This window comes from Tupaia chinensis, unplaced genomic scaffold (genome assembly GCF_000334495.1).
Source record: "Tupaia chinensis unplaced genomic scaffold, TupChi_1.0 Scaffold000624_1, whole genome shotgun sequence".
In the NCBI taxonomy this organism is placed as follows: Eukaryota; Metazoa; Chordata; class Mammalia; order Scandentia; family Tupaiidae; genus Tupaia; species Tupaia belangeri.
Genome location: NW_006160144.1, coordinates 529,773 through 551,139, shown reverse-complemented (window position 1 = coordinate 551,139; position 21,367 = coordinate 529,773). Strand labels below are relative to the sequence as shown.

The window sequence follows — 21,367 nt, the reverse complement described above, 5'->3', positions numbered from 1 at the left end:
TTTTTTGCATATAGAAATAGAAGGCCCTTTGAAAGCTCTTGCCTCCATAAGAAAAAATGTGGTCAATCCTGATGACATAGGCTCCATTTTGAAAAATATGGGAGTTCCATTACCCCAAGATGTCATTCAAAGAACACTGAAAAATGTGGCTCTCAGGGGTGAGTAATTTAATATGTTTGTAGGTACTCTTTATCTTATCTAACATGATTCTGTTCAAGAAACTTTAGAGAGGGCATATCTTCAGGATTATCCAACATTTTCTTTTGCCTGGTGCCCAGCTGTTTCTAGTTACTGTCATACAGGTTCTAGTTATTTTCAGTTAAACATGCAAAGAAGAATCTATAGGGGATGAGTATGTACAAGTGTGCCTGAATGATATGCATGCATTTGTTTTTGTTTTTCTGATTGAATATGTATCTCTAATTGTACTTAAAAGCCAAATGTATAATTTATTTTTCAATATAGCAATTATACTATAATTGCCTTTTTAAAAAATATGATTATTTACTTTCACCATGTTCTTTAACATGCATTTTTTAAAAATAGAGGATGGAACAGTAAATTTGGAAGAGTTTATGAGCAATTTGGTCAATTCAAGATTTTCATCTGTACCTGAAGGTAAGAATTTTTAGTTGAGTGGAGATAGATAGTGATATGTATATTGTAGATTTCTTGGGGCTTTTGAGATGGTCCTAAACTTACTAATTTATTAATTAAAATATTTTTCTTGAGACCAGTGGTTGGTGTAATGGCTATGTAGCTGGACTCCCATGTAGTCGACTGTGATTTGAGTCCAGGACCCAGTGCCTTAAACGCACGCTGGGCATGTGTGCATGGGTGCCCAAGATCCTGAAAGGAGAATGGAGGAGAAGGGATTGTGGCGTGGCCATCCCCCCTGGGGGGTGATTTCTTGCTTTCTGTCTCTCTTTCTCTTTCTGGTGAGTGCACGTGCCCTATAGCAAAAACCTCTCCAAAAAAAAAAAATAGGAAAAAAATATTTTCTTTATTCATGATGGAACATATGCATGCCCATGAGAGAGAGACAAGAGGGGATGGAGAAAAGAGCACCCTTCACAGAGAGTAGTCATGCACAATACCTTTCCTCTAGTCTTTTAGCCCATTAGATCTTGGGTACTCATGCATGTGGCTGGCATGTGTCAGGCTCTCAGGACTGGGGATTCAAATCGTGATCACCATGTGGGACCTACCTTCTCTTGAGCAGCATGTTACTGCTGCACCACAGAGATAGCCCTGTTCTAAAGTTATTTAATGCTGGCACAATTTTTAAATGTCTTTGCACCAAATATGTCTAATATGTAGCACAATTAGAAAAGACCATGATCTTTTGGGGTGCTAGTTATTTCTTTTGTCTTTTCTGAGCACTAGAACATCGACTACAATTTTTTTTTTTTTTTTTTACTAAGGACCTTATGAAGATAAAAATAATGTTAGTTAAAAATGATTGAACCAGTGCTTTGAATTAGGCTATTTGCAAATTACTTTAAATTTCAGTTGTATGAGATACATTAACATATGGTAAATGGTGGATTCCTGATAGTTTATAATTTGTCTTCATTATGAAACTGGCAAAGGGGCCAGCAGGTGGTGTGGTGGTTAAGACACTGGACTCCCACATGGTCAACCATTGTTCAAGTCCTGGATCTGGTGACTTGCTTTCTCACTTTCCCTCTCTCTCTTTCTGTCTCTCTCTGATGAATTAAAATAATAATAATAATAAATAAAATTAAATAAATAATTATTTAAAAAAGAAACTGTCAAAAAAGTTTGCTGTTAATATTAGAATTTTTTGTTCAGATTTAGATTTTTCTTCTGTTGTGACTTGAACTTTTTTGTTGTTGTTGTTCCTTGTAAGGGCCCTCCTTTTTTCAGTTTCTTGTTAAAAACTAACTCAAAGTTTAATTTTAATAGGATATTTGTCAGTTATGTTAAGGACTCTTTTATTCCATTGGTTTGTTTAGTATTTCTACAATTTCAGGCCTCTGGATTCTCTGATATGCTGCCTTTCTTACACCAAGAATGTACTAAAAAAAAAGGAATGTTTTATATTTTGCACTTTTGGGTGGAGAGAATAATTCTGATTTAAGCTGAAACTAAATCCACTTTAAATAACTTCACATTGTACATTTTAAAATGTCCTCTTGTTCCAAAAGTTCAAGATTTACTTTTTGATCATTTTCCACCTACTTGTTGATGTGCACACATGTATAGCTTTGACAAATGAAAAATATTTATGAAAAGACTTTTTTTGTACAACTACCTTATTTGAAGGAACTTCCAAATAATATACCTTATTTGCTTTTGAAAATTGACATTAATAACAATCATTTGAAAGTGTTATTTCCTGAACACATTGTCCGTAATGTTATTTCAACATTTTGCTATATTTTCTAGGACCTTTATTTTTTTTAAAGAGATAAAATATTCAGTTACTGTTGAAGCCCTCTTTACTGTTCTCAATCTCATTGTCTTCATTTTCTCATTTCCCAAGGATAATTTCAAGGTAGTACAGAATCCTTTTATGTCACACATATTAATTTCTCCTGTGTTCTTTAAAATATAGTTTGGAAATGATGTTTTGAAGAATACAATGGAACAAGTGTTTGCTGCTGATATAGTAAAATGGAATCTATTAAAACAGATTTTATTAGATCTATCGTACCCTGTGGCTTTTTGAAATTCTCTTATTAGATTAAGCAAATAGAAACATTTATAGTTCTTCTTTCCCATTCTCTATGCCTTTTACTTCTTTTTTTTTTGTTCTTGTCCTATTTTATTAGTAGCACTTCCAACATAATGTTGAGAATGGTGATTATAACTAACTTTGACTTTATGAATAAAACATTCACTCTTCTACCATTAAATATGTTAGCTGTAGAGTTCTGTTTTTGTTTTTGTTTTTTCTTAAGGCCCAGTTAGAGAAATTGTCTTCTTTCCAGTTTACTAATGGTTTTTATTATATTGGGTCATTAGGAAAGTTGTGACTCATTTTTGCATAGAAAAATACGTCGTGACTTTCCTGTTGACCTAATAAATGGTTGTTGAATTTTGTAAAGTTATTTTTTAATATACACCAAGATATTCACATTGTTTTTTTTTTCTATTCTATTAATGTGGTGAAATACAATGATTGGTTGTCATATGTTAAATAACCTTGTAGAGCATGAATAAACTTCACTTGGTCATATATAGTTCCCTTTTCATGAATTGCTGAATTAGAATGAATAATATTTTGTTAAATTTTTGTGCTCATGTTCATGATAGATACTGGTCTATGGCTTTGGTTTTGTTGCTGTGTCTTTGGTTAAGTTTTGGTTTCAAGGTTTTGTTAGCTTCATAAAATGAGGTTTGTTGCCTCATGTATTTTCTGAAAACGTTTGTATAAGTTTGTAATTTTCTCCTCAAATATTAGGTAGAATTTAAGATGAGATCATCTGGGGATGAAATTTTCTTTGTGGCACTGTTTCTAATTGTGAAATCTATTTTCTTTTTTCTTTTTTATTGACAGAGACATGTGCATTCATTCACTAGAGACAGAGAGAGGGAGAGAAAGAAGGAGAGAAAGCACTCCCTCTCCCATAAGTAGGACACAGTCACAGTGCAATCCTTTTTCTTCCATTTTATTATACTGTCAGGATCCTGGGTGTACACACACATGAGTCTGGTGTGTTCTCCAAGCCACTGGGGTGGGGACTTGAACTGTGGTCAGCCATGTGGGATTCCACTCCTTATGCACAGGACTTAACTACTGCACTAAAGGACTGGCCCTGAAACCTGTTTCTTTATTAGATATAGGACTACTCAGGTTTTCTATGTCATCCTGTTAGTTTCGCTAAGCTATACTTTTCCAGAATTTTCCCATTGTTGCTAATTCATCATATTTGTTGGCATGAATTTGTTCATCATCTCTATTATCATTTTATGTTTGTATGATATATCAGATCACCCTTTTGAATTCCCATGATTGGCAATTTCTACTGTTTTCTTTCTTTCTTGACCAATTTTTGGGATTATTCAATTTTCTTGATCTCAAAGAAACAATTTCGACTTTGATAATTTTCTCTATATTTTGTCCACTTTCTGTTCTGTCGGTTCCTGCTTTTGTCTTTTTTTTAATATTCTTATTTCTGACTTTGGGTCTACTTTGGGCTTTTTCTAAATTCTTGAGATGAACTCTTTCTTCATTGATTTTAGTACAAAGTACTATTTCAGAGTATAAGCGGAAAATTGATTCCCATTCTGTACCTAATGAGTAATAATAATAAATAAAATTAAATAAATAATTATTTAAAAAAGAAACTGTCAAAAAAGTTTGCTGTTAATATTAGAATTTTTTGTTCAGATTTAGATTTTTCTTCTGTTGTGACTTGAACTTTTTTGTTGTTGTTGTTCCTTGTAAGGGCCCTCCTTTTTTCAGTTTCTTGTTAAAAACTAACTCAAAGTTTAATTTTAATAGGATATTTGTCAGTTATGTTAAGGACTCTTTTATTCCATTGGTTTGTTTAGTATTTCTACAATTTCAGGCCTCTGGATTCTCTGATATGCTGCCTTTCTTACACCAAGAATGTACTAAAAAAAAAGGAATGTTTTATATTTTGCACTTTTGGGTGGAGAGAATAATTCTGATTTAAGCTGAAACTAAATCCACTTTAAATAACTTCACATTGTACATTTTAAAATGTCCTCTTGTTCCAAAAGTTCAAGATTTACTTTTTGATCATTTTCCACCTACTTGTTGATGTGCACACATGTATAGCTTTGACAAATGAAAAATATTTATGAAAAGACTTTTTTTGTACAACTACCTTATTTGAAGGAACTTCCAAATAATATACCTTATTTGCTTTTGAAAATTGACATTAATAACAATCATTTGAAAGTGTTATTTCCTGAACACATTGTCCGTAATGTTATTTCAACATTTTGCTATATTTTCTAGGACCTTTATTTTTTTTAAAGAGATAAAATATTCAGTTACTGTTGAAGCCCTCTTTACTGTTCTCAATCTCATTGTCTTCATTTTCTCATTTCCCAAGGATAATTTCAAGGTAGTACAGAATCCTTTTATGTCACACATATTAATTTCTCCTGTGTTCTTTAAAATATAGTTTGGAAATGATGTTTTGAAGAATACAATGGAACAAGTGTTTGCTGCTGATATAGTAAAATGGAATCTATTAAAACAGATTTTATTAGATCTATCGTACCCTGTGGCTTTTTGAAATTCTCTTATTAGATTAAGCAAATAGAAACATTTATAGTTCTTCTTTCCCATTCTCTATGCCTTTTACTTCTTTTTTTTTTGTTCTTGTCCTATTTTATTAGTAGCACTTCCAACATAATGTTGAGAATGGTGATTATAACTAACTTTGACTTTATGAATAAAACATTCACTCTTCTACCATTAAATATGTTAGCTGTAGAGTTCTGTTTTTGTTTTTGTTTTTTCTTAAGGCCCAGTTAGAGAAATTGTCTTCTTTCCAGTTTACTAATGGTTTTTATTATATTGGGTCATTAGGAAAGTTGTGACTCATTTTTGCATAGAAAAATACGTCGTGACTTTCCTGTTGACCTAATAAATGGTTGTTGAATTTTGTAAAGTTATTTTTTAATATACACCAAGATATTCACATTGTTTTTTTTTTCTATTCTATTAATGTGGTGAAATACAATGATTGGTTGTCATATGTTAAATAACCTTGTAGAGCATGAATAAACTTCACTTGGTCATATATAGTTCCCTTTTCATGAATTGCTGAATTAGAATGAATAATATTTTGTTAAATTTTTGTGCTCATGTTCATGATAGATACTGGTCTATGGCTTTGGTTTTGTTGCTGTGTCTTTGGTTAAGTTTTGGTTTCAAGGTTTTGTTAGCTTCATAAAATGAGGTTTGTTGCCTCATGTATTTTCTGAAAACGTTTGTATAAGTTTGTAATTTTCTCCTCAAATATTAGGTAGAATTTAAGATGAGATCATCTGGGGATGAAATTTTCTTTGTGGCACTGTTTCTAATTGTGAAATCTATTTTCTTTTTTCTTTTTTATTGACAGAGACATGTGCATTCATTCACTAGAGACAGAGAGAGGGAGAGAAAGAAGGAGAGAAAGCACTCCCTCTCCCATAAGTAGGACACAGTCACAGTGCAATCCTTTTTCTTCCATTTTATTATACTGTCAGGATCCTGGGTGTACACACACATGAGTCTGGTGTGTTCTCCAAGCCACTGGGGTGGGGACTTGAACTGTGGTCAGCCATGTGGGATTCCACTCCTTATGCACAGGACTTAACTACTGCACTAAAGGACTGGCCCTGAAACCTGTTTCTTTATTAGATATAGGACTACTCAGGTTTTCTATGTCATCCTGTTAGTTTCGCTAAGCTATACTTTTCCAGAATTTTCCCATTGTTGCTAATTCATCATATTTGTTGGCATGAATTTGTTCATCATCTCTATTATCATTTTATGTTTGTATGATATATTCAGATCACCCTTTTGAATTCCCATGATTGGCAATTTCTACTGTTTTCTTTCTTTCTTGACCAATTTTTGGGATTATTCAATTTTCTTGATCTCAAAGAAACAATTTCGACTTTGATAATTTTCTCTATATTTTGTCCACTTTCTGTTCTGTCGGTTCCTGCTTTTGTCTTTTTTTTAATATTCTTATTTCTGACTTTGGGTCTACTTTGGGCTTTTTCTAAATTCTTGAGATGAACTCTTTCTTCATTGATTTTAGTACAAAGTACTATTTCAGAGTATAAGCGGAAAATTGATTCCCATTCTGTACCTAATGAGATATTTATTTATACCATGTTAAATATTATCTCCTAACCATTATCTTTATGACAGTTCATGTACAATATCACATGACCGATAAAAGGTTAAATGTCCTTGTGCTTTATAATCATATCCCCTGTAAACTGATCAAAGGAACATCTTTCTTCTTCTTTCTTTTTCTGTCTTTCTTCCCTCTCTTTCTTTCCTTTTTGAAGACGGTGTTGCCATGTCATGACCATCCAGCTTCAGCCTTCCAGCCAGGACTACAGGCACATGCCACCATGCTTAGTTCCTTTTCAGACAGGGTCTCACTTTGTTGCCCAGGTGTCCTCAAGCTTGTGATTCTCCTGCTTTAGCCTCTGCAGTTGCTGAGGTTTCAGGGACACATTAACACATTTAGCCTTTAGGTTTGACAGGAAGTTTAACCCAGATTTCCCTTGTGGTTCTAGTCTCACAGCAATCTTAACAGTGCATGCCACTGCAGCTGGGTCAACATGTTTCTATTTTTGATAAAATAACTTACAGTGTGCATTTCAATACATGTCAAAGAATCCCTCCTTTTCATACTGAAGTTGAATATAATGAAATCAATATACAGTATTTTTCATAATTGAAAATTGTTAGTATTTCCTGTCCTTCTAGTTTTTACCAGTTCTATTTTTCTCCTAGGACATAGGGTTGATGACAGCAGCCTAACCACCTTTCTAGGAGACATGAGGTTGGAGATGTCAGGTAAAGAATTTTGAGAGATTTTGAAGGACTTGTCAGTTCAAGGTGGCTGGCTCACATGTTCTACGTACTGAGATATCCTTTTGTTAATCAAAATTTCATAGATATGAAAAACATACAGGGGATCAGCAGTTGGTATAATGGCCATGTCGCTGGACTTCCATGTAGTTGACCATGGTTTGAGCCCTGGGACCCAGTGACTTAAACTCATGCTGGGTGCGTTTGCGTGCATGCCCAAGATCCCGAGAGGATAACAGAAGAGAAGGGAATGAGATGTGGCCATCCTCCCTGGGGGGTGATTTCTCACTTTCTGTTTCTCTTTCTCTCTCTGTCTTTCTGGCGAGCGCTGTGCCCTATAGCCAAAACCTCTCTGGAAATAAAAAAAAAAAAGAAAAGAAAAAGAAAGGGCCATAGAGTAGATGGTAGAGCGTGAGTGGTAGAGGGTGGGTATTGAGGTACAAAGGTAAGAAACATTTAACAGACAAAAAATGTGAAGTTTTCTGTTGGAAAAAAATTACATGTATCATGGGTTAGAACTTTATGTAAAATGTAAAGTTAATCTGAAAATTTAAAAAGGACAGATGTTGAAAAATGTGTACAAGAAAGGACCATAGAAAATGTGGTTAAAAAAAAAGAGCGAGAGAGATTATTAATTACCTTAAATGTTATGTTTTAGGTTACCCTTTTTAAGAATAAAAAAAATTTTACAGAAGTTTCACTTGGGGAGTACAGTAAAAAAAAGGATATATTTTTAATTTTAGTTCTTTAGATTGAAAGGTATATTCATGGAAATACTTTGGCAGCCCTCCTCTTTATCAGTCAACCAGCATTATTAGGCACCCACTACGTTCTATGTGTTGTGTCACTCTTCTTCCCCAAAGGGTTGTAGCAATGTTCTGGGAGGTTTATTTGGGGGGGAGTGGGAAAAAAGAGGTGCCTGCCTTGCAGATATCTTTACTATAATTTATCTGCTCTGATCCTCATTTATTTTTATACCTTCATGTGGGCACCAATTGAACGAACTGAATTTTCACTAGCGTTTTATCTTGCATTGTGCACTAGCACTACTTGCCTTGCCCTGTAGTTTGACTGCCAGGCCATATTTGGAACTTTTGGCTCTTCTTTTTTATCAAACTTCATCCCTTCCCAGAAAATGTTTTGCTATTCTTATATGCCATGCTAAGACTGTTGAAAATTTGGTAGCTGTGAAAGATCCCCCTTCCCTAGATAACAATACTTCTATTTATTCTCTAACTTACCCTTGCAATGGTTTCTTGAAAAAGTCTGTTTGTCTTGCTGCCTGCTGTTTGGGGCTCCTAATGAACTATAAGGCATAGGTCCCATTTTTCTTGGTTGTTATAGTAGAATGGTGGGCTGCTAAAATGGATTGATTAAATTTTAAAATTTTTATTAAATAACAGGAAAAGTAAAGAGATACCATACCTCTGTCTTATAGTAGCAGATTAAATGTTTTCTCTCAATTATCTAAAAAGGGACTCATGCTGAGTTCTGAAAGATACTACAAAACTTGAATACAACTGATATTTTCCTATTATATATAATGGGCTATCAGAAAAGTCATGGCATATTTTTCTGTTTTTCTATGCAAAAAATGCATTGTGGCTTTTCCAATGATCTAATAAAAGTGCTTTACAAATTTATTGATATTTTAGTGAAGACATTCATTTCAGTCTTTTTTTCTCTCACACCTTAACCTTAGGTTAATATTTCATTTGGGTCAAGAAAGGAATGTAGGAGAGGGATGTTATTTTAACACACAATAAAATGGACCAAAATAGACAGTTTGCCTACATAAAAGTTAAATTCATGTATCTTGATATAATTAAATCATGTAAGAACTAATAGTTCTATATACATTTCCATTGTTTTAGTTGAGATTGTTTAGTATGTCTCAGAAACAAGAATATTCATTAGTTATTCTTTTTTTTTTTTTGAGAGATTTTTTGCTATAGGTCATGTGCACTTACCAGAGAGACAGAAAGCAAGAAATCACTGCCTGGGGGGCTGGCCACACTACAGTCCCTTCTCTTCCATCCTCCTCTTGGGATTTTGGTCATGCATGCACATGTACCTGGCATGAGTTTAAACCACCAGTTCTAGGACTCAAACCATTGCTGACTACATGGAAGTCCAGTGACATAACCATTATGCCATATATTGGTCCATTATTAATTATTCTTAAGAGCTCTCTTGTTTTCAATGCTATGCATTTGTTTGGAATTAAATGAGATCATATTTTAAATCAATATATACAACATAGTTTAAGTCAGTATATGCAACATCTCCAAATTGCTATGTTGAACATTAATGATTTTATAAAGTTTACTGTAACAATTTACATTTGTGATCTAATTAATTCCTTATTTTTGCAGCTGATAATAAAGCAGAGAAAAAGAATGAGATAAAAGAAAGGGCATCAGTAGGTAAGAAAAAGTTTGTTGATTAATTAACTAAAGAAATATTTACTAAGTAATTAGGCAGTGCTATATACTGTGTTAAGCACTAGAGTTAAAAATAAATAAAATAAACTTTTTAGATTTATAGTCCTATCTCTGGAAATCTTTTATGCATATTTAAACAATATAATTTGTTTGGCAAATGTAGAAATAATATATTTATTTAAAAATACCTATTTTATTTTTTAGATAACCATTAATAATTTAATAGTTTCCCTTCCATGTAATTTTGCCATTATATGCTTCTTTCTTTCTTTCTTTCTTTCTTTCTTTCTTTCTTTCTTTCTTCCTTCCTTCCTTCCTTCCTTCCTTCCTTCCTTCCTTCTTTCTTTCTTTCTTTCTTTCTTATTTTGCTATAGTGCATGTGCACTCGCCAGAAAGGCAGAGAGACAGAGAGACAGAAAGTGAGAAATCACCCCCGGGGGGATGGCCATGCCACAATCCCTTCTCCTCCATTCTCCTTTAAGGATCTTGAGCACGCATGCACACGCGCCTGCTGTGTTTAAGCCACTAGGTCTGGGACTTGAACTGCAATTGGCTACATGGGAGTCCAGTGATGTAGTCATTATGCCATCAGCTGGTCCCTATATGCTCATTTTTTATTACCTGAATTTCTTTTAGCTACATCTGAAAAAATAGTAATACAGTACTATACTTTTTTGTTGTTGTTTTTGTTTGACAAATTTATTGGTATTTTAGTAAAGACTTTCATTTTAGTTGTTTTTCTCTTCCACCTTGACCTTAGGTTAATGTTTCATTTGGGTCAAGAAAAGAATGTAGGAGAGGGATGTTATTTTAACACACAATAAAATTGACAATTTGCCTAAATAAAACTTAAATTTATGTATCTTGATATAATTAAATCATGTAAGAACTAATAGTTCTATATACATTTCCATTGTTTTACTTGGGGCTTATTCTAAACTTAAATGCAAGTGAATAAAGTATTAGGAATATACATAGGCTGTTTCTCTGGATTTACTACCTATTTAAAAAGCTCAGTGAGTAGTTACTGCCATGTAGTAGCCTGAAGCTGCCTCCATATTTAACATTGTAGGAGTTTTCAGAGAAATCATTACACACTGGATGTTTTAGTCTGTGACCATGCTTTTATAGATGCATATAACTGTCGCATTAAAAAGAAAATTCTTATACAACAGAAAAATACAAAAACAAAAGCCCTACAAAACACAAATCTTTCACACAAGCATATGTGTGAGAGATTTCATAAAATACGTTTGAAGATGCATTTTCTTTCGATTTTCAGTATCTAAAGTGTGCTTTTGAGAGGCCACTGGTTAATATGTATACATGTAAAATGAGCCATGTAAGTGCACTAATAAGAAATCCTGTAGTAAATTGAATTGGATTTCACAAATGAGTAACTTAAAATACTCACACAAAGTACATCTTGTTTCCATCTTCAGACAATGTTAAATTTTCTTTTTGGTGTTTATACCTTTTTCAAAACAAAAATAGTCAAATGTTTAAACGATATATATGTACATGGAAAGTTTTGGTGGTGGTTTGTGTTTTAAAAGGAACAGCTTCCTTATGATTTGCTTCAAGTTCTGGTGGATATGCTTATAGGAACTAGCTAATAAATGAAACCAAGAGAAGCACATTCAAAATACTGATTTACATTGGTAGCACATGGTTGTTCTTTGAAGACTAATGAGGGTAGACAAAACCCATTAAGGTGAAGTGGACTATTTCAAATATTCAGTTTACATAAAACTTTTATTATTATTATTTTTTAAAAGAATTAAACTTCGGGGGAACCAGCAGTTAGCGTGATGGCTATGTCGCTGGACTCCCACGTAGTCGACCGCGGTTTGCGTCCCGGACCCGGTGGCTTAAAACTCACGCCGGGCGCGTGTGCGTGCGTGCCCAAGATCCCGAGAGGAGAATGGAGGAGAAGGGATTGCAGCGTGACCATCCCCTCTGGGGGGTGATTTCTTGTTCTCTGTCTCTCTGTCTCTCTCTGTCTGTCTGGCGAGTGCATGCGCCCTATAGCGAAAAACCTGGAAACTACCTAGGTTAAAAAGCCAAAGCCAAAAATAGTAAATAGGGGGGCCAGCAGTTGGTGTAATGGCTATGTTGCTGGACTCCCATGTAGTCGACTGTGGTTCGAGTCCTGGACCCTAGGGCTTAAACTCACACTGGGCACCCATGCTTGCCCAAGATCCCAAGAAGAGAATGGAAGAGAAGGGATTACGGTGTGGCCATACCCCCAGGGAGGGGGGTGATTTCTTGTTTTCTGTGTTTCTGGTGAGTGCACGTCCCCTATAGCAAAAAACCTCCAAAAAAAAAAAAAAAAGAGCTAAGCTTCTATATCCACTGATAGCAATGCAGTAACTAGTTTATGATGACTAGAAACAAAACAAATGGCCATAAGGAAAAAAATCACATTTTATCTAAATTTACTTTCTGACAATAATCTAGTAACATTTTCCTCCCAAAAGAATACTCTTTCTATGTATATGAGACTCTTCCTTAGAGCCAGACAGTTTAAGTAATGAGGGAGTTAAGAGTGAATAACTTCTTGCAGTTTTAAATAGACAATAACTTTTTGCTTCCCTCTTAATGTGCTAAGAGTTATGTCAAAAAAAATTTGCAATTCTTAAAAAGGTAGTATTTCTGATTTACTCTCTGTAACCTTTGGAAACTAATCACATGAAACTACAAAGTTAGTAATGTCTTGAAATCTGTATATAAAACATAAATTACCTCTAATTTCAAACTCATTTATTAGTGTATCACTCATTCTTAAAAAGAAAATGAAAAAGTAAAAAAGCGGCTCCAAAGATAGTTATACTATTCTTTTTTTTTTTTTTTTTGGAGAGGTTTTTGCTATAGGGGGCATGTTCTTGCCAGAAAGCCTGAAGGCGAGAGACAGAAAGTGAGAAATAGTCCCCCAGGGGGGATGGCCACACCGCAATTCCTTCTCCTCCATTCTCCTCTCAGGAACTTAGGCACACATGCACATGCGCCCAGCATGAGTTTAAGCCATCGCGTCTGGGACTCAAACCGCAGTCGACTACATGAGAGTCTATTGACATAGCCATTATGCCAACTGCTGGTCCCAGTTATACCATTCTTTTAAAAAGGAAACTGTTCCTTTTAACTTTACACCCACCCCACACCCCAGTTTCAAAACACATTATTTGATTGTCTTGGTCATGGATATTTGCAAGGTGAGATTTTATATTTTGCTCCCATAGCTTCTGGTTATCAGAAAACCAGTGCTTTCCTTTATTGAAGGAGTTTGCTCTGGCTGATGTTCGTGTGTCCCCTCCCATATTCTTCATTCTCATCTTTGCTTCTGGAGGCATTTCCTCTGGTTCATTATCTTCATTAAAAGCTGCTGCTACTGAAAGGGTTTTGGAGCAAGAGTTGGAGTAGTTTCTTTAGGCTCACTTGATCCAAGTTCGATGGATATGACTGCTGCTTTCTTTGCTGTCTGACTACCTATGGCAAATCCAAACTTGGAGCTCTTGTAGGCTTTGTCGGGAAGTCTACAGTTTCTACTTCAGCTGATCGCTTCTCAGCACTGCGACTGGAACTTTCCCCTCCATTACTTCTGTGGCTCTAGCTTGCTGCGACTTTCAGGTTTCCTTTCTCCCACCTTCCTGTCTGCCATTTTCCCTGCTGCCTACAGTATTATACTTTTAAGGCAATATACCATTTATTATTTTTTAGAGCTTGTAACTATCTTGCAAATATAGAAACAACAAAGTTATAGGTATTTTTGAAAAATAATGCCTTCATTAATTGTTCATTTTAATTTAATAAGTAGAGATTGTTAGGTTGGGAATTCAAATAAGACCAAACCTTTCAAACTCAACTGTTCAAAGCACTTATTGATTAAAATTACTCAGTTTGGTTTCTGCATTGCCATGATCAATTAATTATGTAACCAAGATGCTTTATTTATTTCTAGAAGGTAGAGATATATATTCTAAAATGCAGTAAAGACTAAGGGATGATTTTCTTCCATTATTTTAAACAGCAAGTAAGAGTTATAACACAGCGACCAGAAGTTGGCATGGTGGTTAAGGTATTGGACTCTCACATGGCTGACTATGGTTTGAGTGCTTGACCTGGCAGCTTTCTCTCTCTCTCTGTTTCTCTCTTTATTTCTCTTTCTCTCTCTGTTTCTCTCTGGTGAACACACATGCCTTATAGAAAAATTAAAAATAATAGTAATAAGTATATTTAAATAAATAATTCTTTTAAAAAAGTTATAACACAGTAACTTCACGTTGTTGTATGATTTGTTATTTTCCTTGTATTCCCATATGTTCTTATTTCCTAAGGAGAGAATATTGATGTCAGTAATGTGGATGCTGTTCTAAACATCATGGATATAAAACTTACCGAAGAAGAACGACAGGATCTACTAGAACACCTGTCAGCTACTGGTAAGGCTTTCGAGTATCTCATTATAGTTGTTAGATGCCATTCAGCTTGTAGTTTGAAGTCTTTTCTTTGAGAGATTTTGATACTATAATTATTTGAATAATCTAGGGTAAACCTTTTTTTTAACAGTTTATTTCATGAGCAAGAGAGAAAGGAAGAGAGAGAGAGACAGAGACAACAATCTCAACAAGGTCTTAACATCATTATCCACCCCTAGCCTTAGACAGCCCCAGATCATTAGGATATGCATACCTAGTGTATTCAGGGAGGTCTCTGGATGCAAACCCAGAACTTACCTGTGTGGGTCAGCCTCACAAATAGCATTTTTATTTTTTAGAGGATTTTACTATAGGGAACATGCACTCACGAGCGAGAGAAATGGAAACAGTGAGAGAGAAAGTGAGAAATCATCCCCTGGGGGTTGGCCATGCCATAGTCCCTTCTTCTGCATTCTCCTCCTGGGATCTTGGGCATGCATGCATATGTACCTGGCATGATTTTCAAGCTACTGGGTCTGGGACTCAAATAGTAGTTGGCCATGTGGGAGTCCAGCGATATAACCACTATGTCATCTGCTAGCCCCCAGAGTCATATTTTTCACTGCTATACCACTGTCTGACCTCCAAGGTTAAATCTTTTTTTTTTTTTTGAGAGACTTTTGCTATAGGGCCTGTGCGCTCGCCGGACAGACAGAGAGAGACAGAGAGACAGAAAGTGAGAAGTCACCCCCCAGGGGGGATGGCCATGCCGCAATCCCTTCTCCATTCTCCTCTCGGGATCTTGGGCACGCATGCACATGCCCCCGGTGTGAGTTTAAGCCAACAGGTCCGGGACTCGAACCGCGGTCGACTACATGGGAGTCCAGCGACATAGCCATTACGCTAACTGCTGGTCCCCAAGGTTAAATCTTTTTGAAAATTATTTTCAGACTATTAAAAAAGGTCCTACCATTTACTGAAAGGCTGAGAGATAGTAAACTTTTTTTCCCCCCCAAAGAATTGCTCACTTAATCTTTATGTATCAATATTATTTTTTTTCAGTTTGCTACAGGACACACACACTCACCAGAGAGAGACAGAGACTTGAACCCTGATTGACCCTGTGGGAGTCCAGTGCCACAACCACCACGTCACCTGCTGCCCCATCCCAGAATAAATTTTTTAGATGTTAGTAACTGTTTCCCTCTGTTGCCAGATTTAATGTGTTACTTTGGTATTCAGAAACCATCAGTGACTATGCACAGGTTATATTTTTACCTTTAGTTTTAGTTGAAAACTAGTTGACTATATTTATGTGACTATATTTCTGAATGATCAGTTTAGTTATATTTATTTTTGCTAAATTATTTTGGCCATTCTTTTTTTTTTTTTTTTTTTTTGAAAGATTTTTGCTATAGGGTGTATGTAACTTAGCAGAAAGACAGAAAACAAGAAATCACCCCCGGGGGCATGGCCACACTGCATTCCTTTCTTTTCTGTTCTCCTCTTGGGATCTTGGATACATACACATGCATGCTTGGCATGAGTTTTAAGACACTGGGTCTGGGACTTTAACCATAGTCGACTACGTGGGAGTCCAGTGACATAACCATTATCTGCTGGTCCCTCGTCATTCTATTTTTATTTTGTTTTTCCATGTAAAAAAATCTTAGAATCACTTTATCAATGTCTACAAAATATTCCTGCTAAGATTTTTATCAAGATTGTATTTAATCTGTCAATCAATTTGGGAATATGTATAATATATTGGTTTGAATTTTTCTGATATATCAATGTTTCCTGGTTTTTAACATAGACCTTCTGCATATATTGTTTGATTTATACCTAAACATTTTATGATGGTTGATGCTTTTGTAAATGACAATTCAACAATTTTTCAATTTCCTATTATTCATTGCTAGTATATCATTATAGTTTTATAGATTGCCCTGGTATCTTTTTTCTTTGCTACTTTCACTTGTTAGTTTTAACACTTTTTTTGATAAAATCTTTTTTATAGTGGAATATTTATTTAGAATGAGAAAGTAAACCATAAGTTACGAATTGGAAATATGCTCATAATACAGTTCTATTTTTTTTTTTTTTTTTTTTTTAGGAAACTTAATACTGTTTTCCAAAGTGGCTGTACTGGTTTTCATCTCTTAAAACAGTTTTTTTTTTTTTTTTTTTTTTTTTTAGGAAACTTAATACTGTTTTCCAAAGTGGCTGTACTGGTTTTCATTTCCACCAATAGCTCAGACGAGTTCTGTCTCCACAGCCTGGCTAGCACTTACTATTCTTTGTTTTTGGGGTTTTGTCTGTTTCATTTTGATAACAGCCATTCTGACTGGGGTGAGGTGATATCTCCTTACAGTTTTGATTAGCAATTTCCTGATGATTAATGACATTGAGCACTTTTTCATATACTGACCATTTGTATGCCTTTTTTCAAGAACTATCCATTTTTAATTGGATTATTTAGTGAATTTGCTGGTGAACGGTTTCAGTTGCTTATATAATCTGGTTATAAATCCTTTGTTGTAATTATTAATATTTTCTCCCATTTTTAGTTTATGTTTTCACTTTATTGATTGTTCCTTTGTTAGGCAGAAGATTTAAAGTTTGATGTAATCCTATTTGTTTATTTTTGCTGTGTTGCCCATGCTTCTGAAGTTTTATTTTAAAAATCATTGCCTAGATTCATATTCTGCATCATTTCTCCTATGTTTGCTTCTAGTATTTTCATGGTTTCAGGTTTTATATTTAAGTTTTTAACCCGTTTTGAGTTTTTGTTTTTGTTTTTGTTTGTTTATTTGTAGATGATGAAAGATAGGGGTCTAGTTTCATTCTTCTGTGTTTGGATATACAATATTCCCAGAACCATTTGTAAACGTCTGTCTGGGGGATAGCAGATGGCATGGTGGTTAAGGGTGCTGGATTCCCATATGGCCAACCATGGTTCGAGTCCCAGACCTGGTGGTTTGCTTTCTCACTCCCCTGCTTCTCTCTCTCTCTTTCTCTCTGTGTCCCTCTCTGGTCAAATTAAAATAAATAAATAAATAAAAACAAAGTTCAATAAAATAATAATAAAATAATTCTTTTAATAAAAGTCTGTCTTTTCCCCCACTGAGTGGGAGCCTTGGGAGCCTTGTCAATACTCAGCTGACTGTGTTGGTGGATTTATTTCTGGGTTTTCTATTCTGTCCAGTTAATCTATGTATTTATATTTGTGCCAATACTCTAAAGTTTTGTTTACTATGGCTTTGTAAGCACTTAATTCTTTCTTTCTTTCTTACTTTCTTTCTTTTTTTTTTTTTTGAAAGGTTTTTGCTATAGGACGCATGTGCTCACCAGAAAGACAGAGAGAGACAGAGAGACAGAAAGTGAGAAATCATACCCCAGAGAGGATGACCACACTGTAATCCCTTCTCCTCCATTCTCCTCTCGGGATCTTGGACATGCACGCACACATGCCCAGCGTGAGTTTTAAGCCACCGGGTCCAGGACTCAAATGGTGATCGACTACATGGGAGTCCAGTGACATAGCCATTATGCTAACTGCTGGTCCCAGCACTTACTCTCTTTTAATGCTTACTCAAAACCTATAAGGTAGGTATCATTTTGTTCTCTGTTCTAAAGATGAGAAAATATATTGGGTTGTCAGAATAAGTCCCAATAGAGGACTTTGTGAAATATGTGAGGAAATTGTAGAGGACATTATGAAAACTACCAAATATGAATTATTTTTTGAGTATCGGTGCTTATATATGTGAATTTATATTATCTTACAGCTGATGAAGATATGGATATGAATACATTGGTAGGGGTTGTGAAGATGCTTAAAGGTAAGCAAAAATTTTCCATGTGAATATTGATAAAGCAGTATGTTGCTTTCCATACTTATTTATTTCTCTTTTCCTTGTAGTTTATTAATTCATATTTTAAAGTAGTTGCTCTATTTACCATTTATTAAAATGGTTAAAAATTTTTAAAATAAGGGATGGCTCTATGACACAGTGGTTAAATACTGTGAATTAGGAGCTTGATCCCATACGGCTGACTGCAGTTTGAATTTCAGATTTAAGATTTTTGCCATAGGGCTCAGGCACTCACCAGAGAGAGATAAAGACAGTGATAGGGAAAGTGAGAAATCACCCTTACCCCACAGGGGAAATGGTCATACCACAGTCCCTTCTTTTTAATTCTCCTCCCGATGATTTGGGCATACACATATGTGCCCAGCATGATTTTCAAGCTATTAGGTCCAGGTCTTGAACTGCATTTGACCATGTGGGAGTCCAGAACCTTAACCACTTTCCCGCCTGCTGGCCCTGACTCGCTACTTTAGATTCTAAATATTAGTACCATTAATATCCTCTTCCTGGGACTAGCAGGTGGCGTGGTGGTTAAGGCGCTGGACACTCCCACATGATTGACCACGGTTAAAGTCCTGGACCTGGTGGCTTGCTTTCTCACTTTCCCTCTTTCTCTCTCTGTGTCTCTCTCTGGTTAAACTAAAAATAAATGAATGAATAAATAAATTCAGTAAATAATTTTAAAAAAATAAAATAAAAAAAATACATTCTCTTCCTTTTCAATCTCCAGAAATCTGTTGGTTTGACTCTTTAATTGTTAAGGTTAATAACATTTATATTAGATACAGTTGTATCTTCTGTGCTTAAGTTGAAGATTTATCATAAAAGTTGAACACCAACAAACAATACTATTGTAATTATATAGTTATTATTATAAATGTATGCATGCTTACAGATATGTGTATACTTTTACAAATTTTTGAGCCTTTTAATTGACTGGTGTTATATTCACTTCTCTCAGAATTATAATGTACACCCAAAGGAGAATGTCCTAGGGTTAACATCAAATGGATTCTTCCTTTATATATATTCTCAAAACTCCACCATTATACCACATTTTAATTTTGTTCCATGTAGATTATATCTTTTTGTCCTGTCATTTCCTCTGAGATTTTTTTTTTTCTTGTGAAATGATGAATCCATGCTTTCTTGGCCACATTTCTAACATCTTCCAGCTTCCTACTCATTTTATATATAGCATGGACTCAGTTCTATTATATTATATATTAATGGTTTATATGGGAATACAATTATAGGTTCAAATAAAATTTATAAAAGCTTGATCCTTTACTTATAAAATCTAATGTAGCTTGCAGGAAATTATTTTGTTTTTTTTTTTTGTTTTTTGTTTGAGGAGGTTTTTGCCATAGGGCGCGTGCACTCGCCAGACAGACAGAGAGAGACAGAGAGATAGAAAGCGAGAAATCACCCCCCAGGGGAGATGGCCACACCGCAATCCCTTCTCCTCCATTCTCTTCTCGGGAGCTTGGGCATGCACACACACGTGCCTGGCGTGAGTTTAAGCCACCGGATCCGGGACTCAAACCATGGTCAACTACGTGGGAATCCAGTGACATAGCCATTATGCTAACTGGCGGTCCCGCTTGCAGGAAGTTTGATGAAAGCCTGTAGCTTGTTCATTTATTATTGTTATTTTTTTCACCTGTTTGGAGGCAAGAATTTTCTCTTTGTCTTGGGAATTCTGAAATTTCACAATAATAGATCTAGTTGTGGATATTTTCATTACTGTTTTTCAGAACTCTGTGGGCTATTGCAGTTTGAAGGCACTTGTATCTTTATGAAGACCTTTGAGTTTAGCAGTCTTTATTTTTAATGTTTAAGAATGCCTCTTTCTTATTCACTTCATATAACCTCAAACATCATCTTTCAGAATCTCTTTGAACTTATTACGGTTTTTGTTATTTTGAATTTTTGTTTTCTGAATCATCTATTTGTATAGTTAAGAATGAAAGACTGCGCTGATCATGCTCAGTCCACTCCTACTGGAGTGTCTTGCTTTTATATTTGGTTAATCTCTTTGGCTTTCAGGATAAAACCTGGGTGTGAATGAAATACGCCACTTTTGCTCTAGGGAGAGCAGCAGGTAGAGAAACTTTAAGAGAGGCCCTAAATAGTGGAATTAGTGGGTTTTATTTTCAGCCACTAAAATTCACCTTGACAATCATTGTTTTCTTTCTCTTGCTGAAGAGTTCTTCAATTTTTTTGGTCAAGGAGTAAATGCAGAACTGCTTGTTCCCCTGTGACTCAGGGTGACGAAGGAAAGGTTGAGACTAGCTGGAACAAGTGTTCTATAGATAGTCTTTTAGCTACCTTCTTTATTTTCAGGTTTTTTTGTCTTCCCCAACTTCTTTCTTCTTTTTTAAAAGATTAATTAATTAATTTATTTATTTATAGTCATTCACTGTCCATCAATACAGTATACAAAATGAGATTTTTTCCTCCCGTATACATTGCTTATTGGCTCAATGAAGGATATTATCATACATGTTATCAACAAATAAATTTTATTTCTTGTTTCTTATATATTTTGCTTCCTCCCCTCCACCTCTCACCCTCTGCCAAATCTCCCACACTATCTCTGGTATGTACAGTTGTTTTCCCTGCCCTTTTTTTTTTTTTTCACATTCTATCGATTCACTAAAGAGCTTAATTCATTTAAAGACTTTCAATAGCAAGCACAGCTGATATATACATATTTATAAACACATGTCTGACTTTAGGCATAAGCCTCAGTGAGTAAAGTGAACATACTATAAAGTAGCACCTTGCTGGGGCTATATAGCTTACTGCAGTCATTAAATAGGTATTGATAGGTATTTTTCAATGCATATTTTGATTTTCAAATAAAGTTTTAGTTGTAATAGATCAGAATCAAAAACTGTTAAAAAAATTTTGCTTAAAACTAAAAGCCAGGAAAAAGCTTTAGATTTAGTTCAAATAGTAGGTAGACAAACCTATCAACAGTTCAAGAGAAGACAAAAATCCTTAAATATGGAAATCAAAGAATCGAAGAAAATAAGTAATGTTTTCATCACAAGTTCTGTTTCATTAGTTCAGACTCATGTA

The 21,367-nt window shown here is 34.9% G+C and overlaps 1 protein-coding gene and 1 pseudogene across 1 annotated transcript in view; one reads left to right on the top strand and one right to left on the bottom strand.

Moving 5' to 3' along the window:
- Positions 1-21,367, top strand: part of LOC102485663 (EF-hand calcium-binding domain-containing protein 13-like) — a 109,130-nt gene that overhangs the window by 46,469 nt on the left and 41,294 nt on the right. The window contains exons 13-18 of the mRNA XM_027775989.1: positions 15-158; positions 547-618; positions 7,469-7,531; positions 9,922-9,972; positions 14,325-14,429; positions 18,197-18,250. Of these exons, the coding sequence (XP_027631790.1) occupies positions 15-158; positions 547-618; positions 7,469-7,531; positions 9,922-9,972; positions 14,325-14,429; positions 18,197-18,250 (489 nt within the window). The remainder of the gene's footprint in view (positions 1-14; positions 159-546; positions 619-7,468; positions 7,532-9,921; positions 9,973-14,324; positions 14,430-18,196; positions 18,251-21,367) is intronic.
- LOC102483153 (PEST proteolytic signal-containing nuclear protein pseudogene) lies at positions 11,603-13,648 on the bottom strand (annotated as a pseudogene).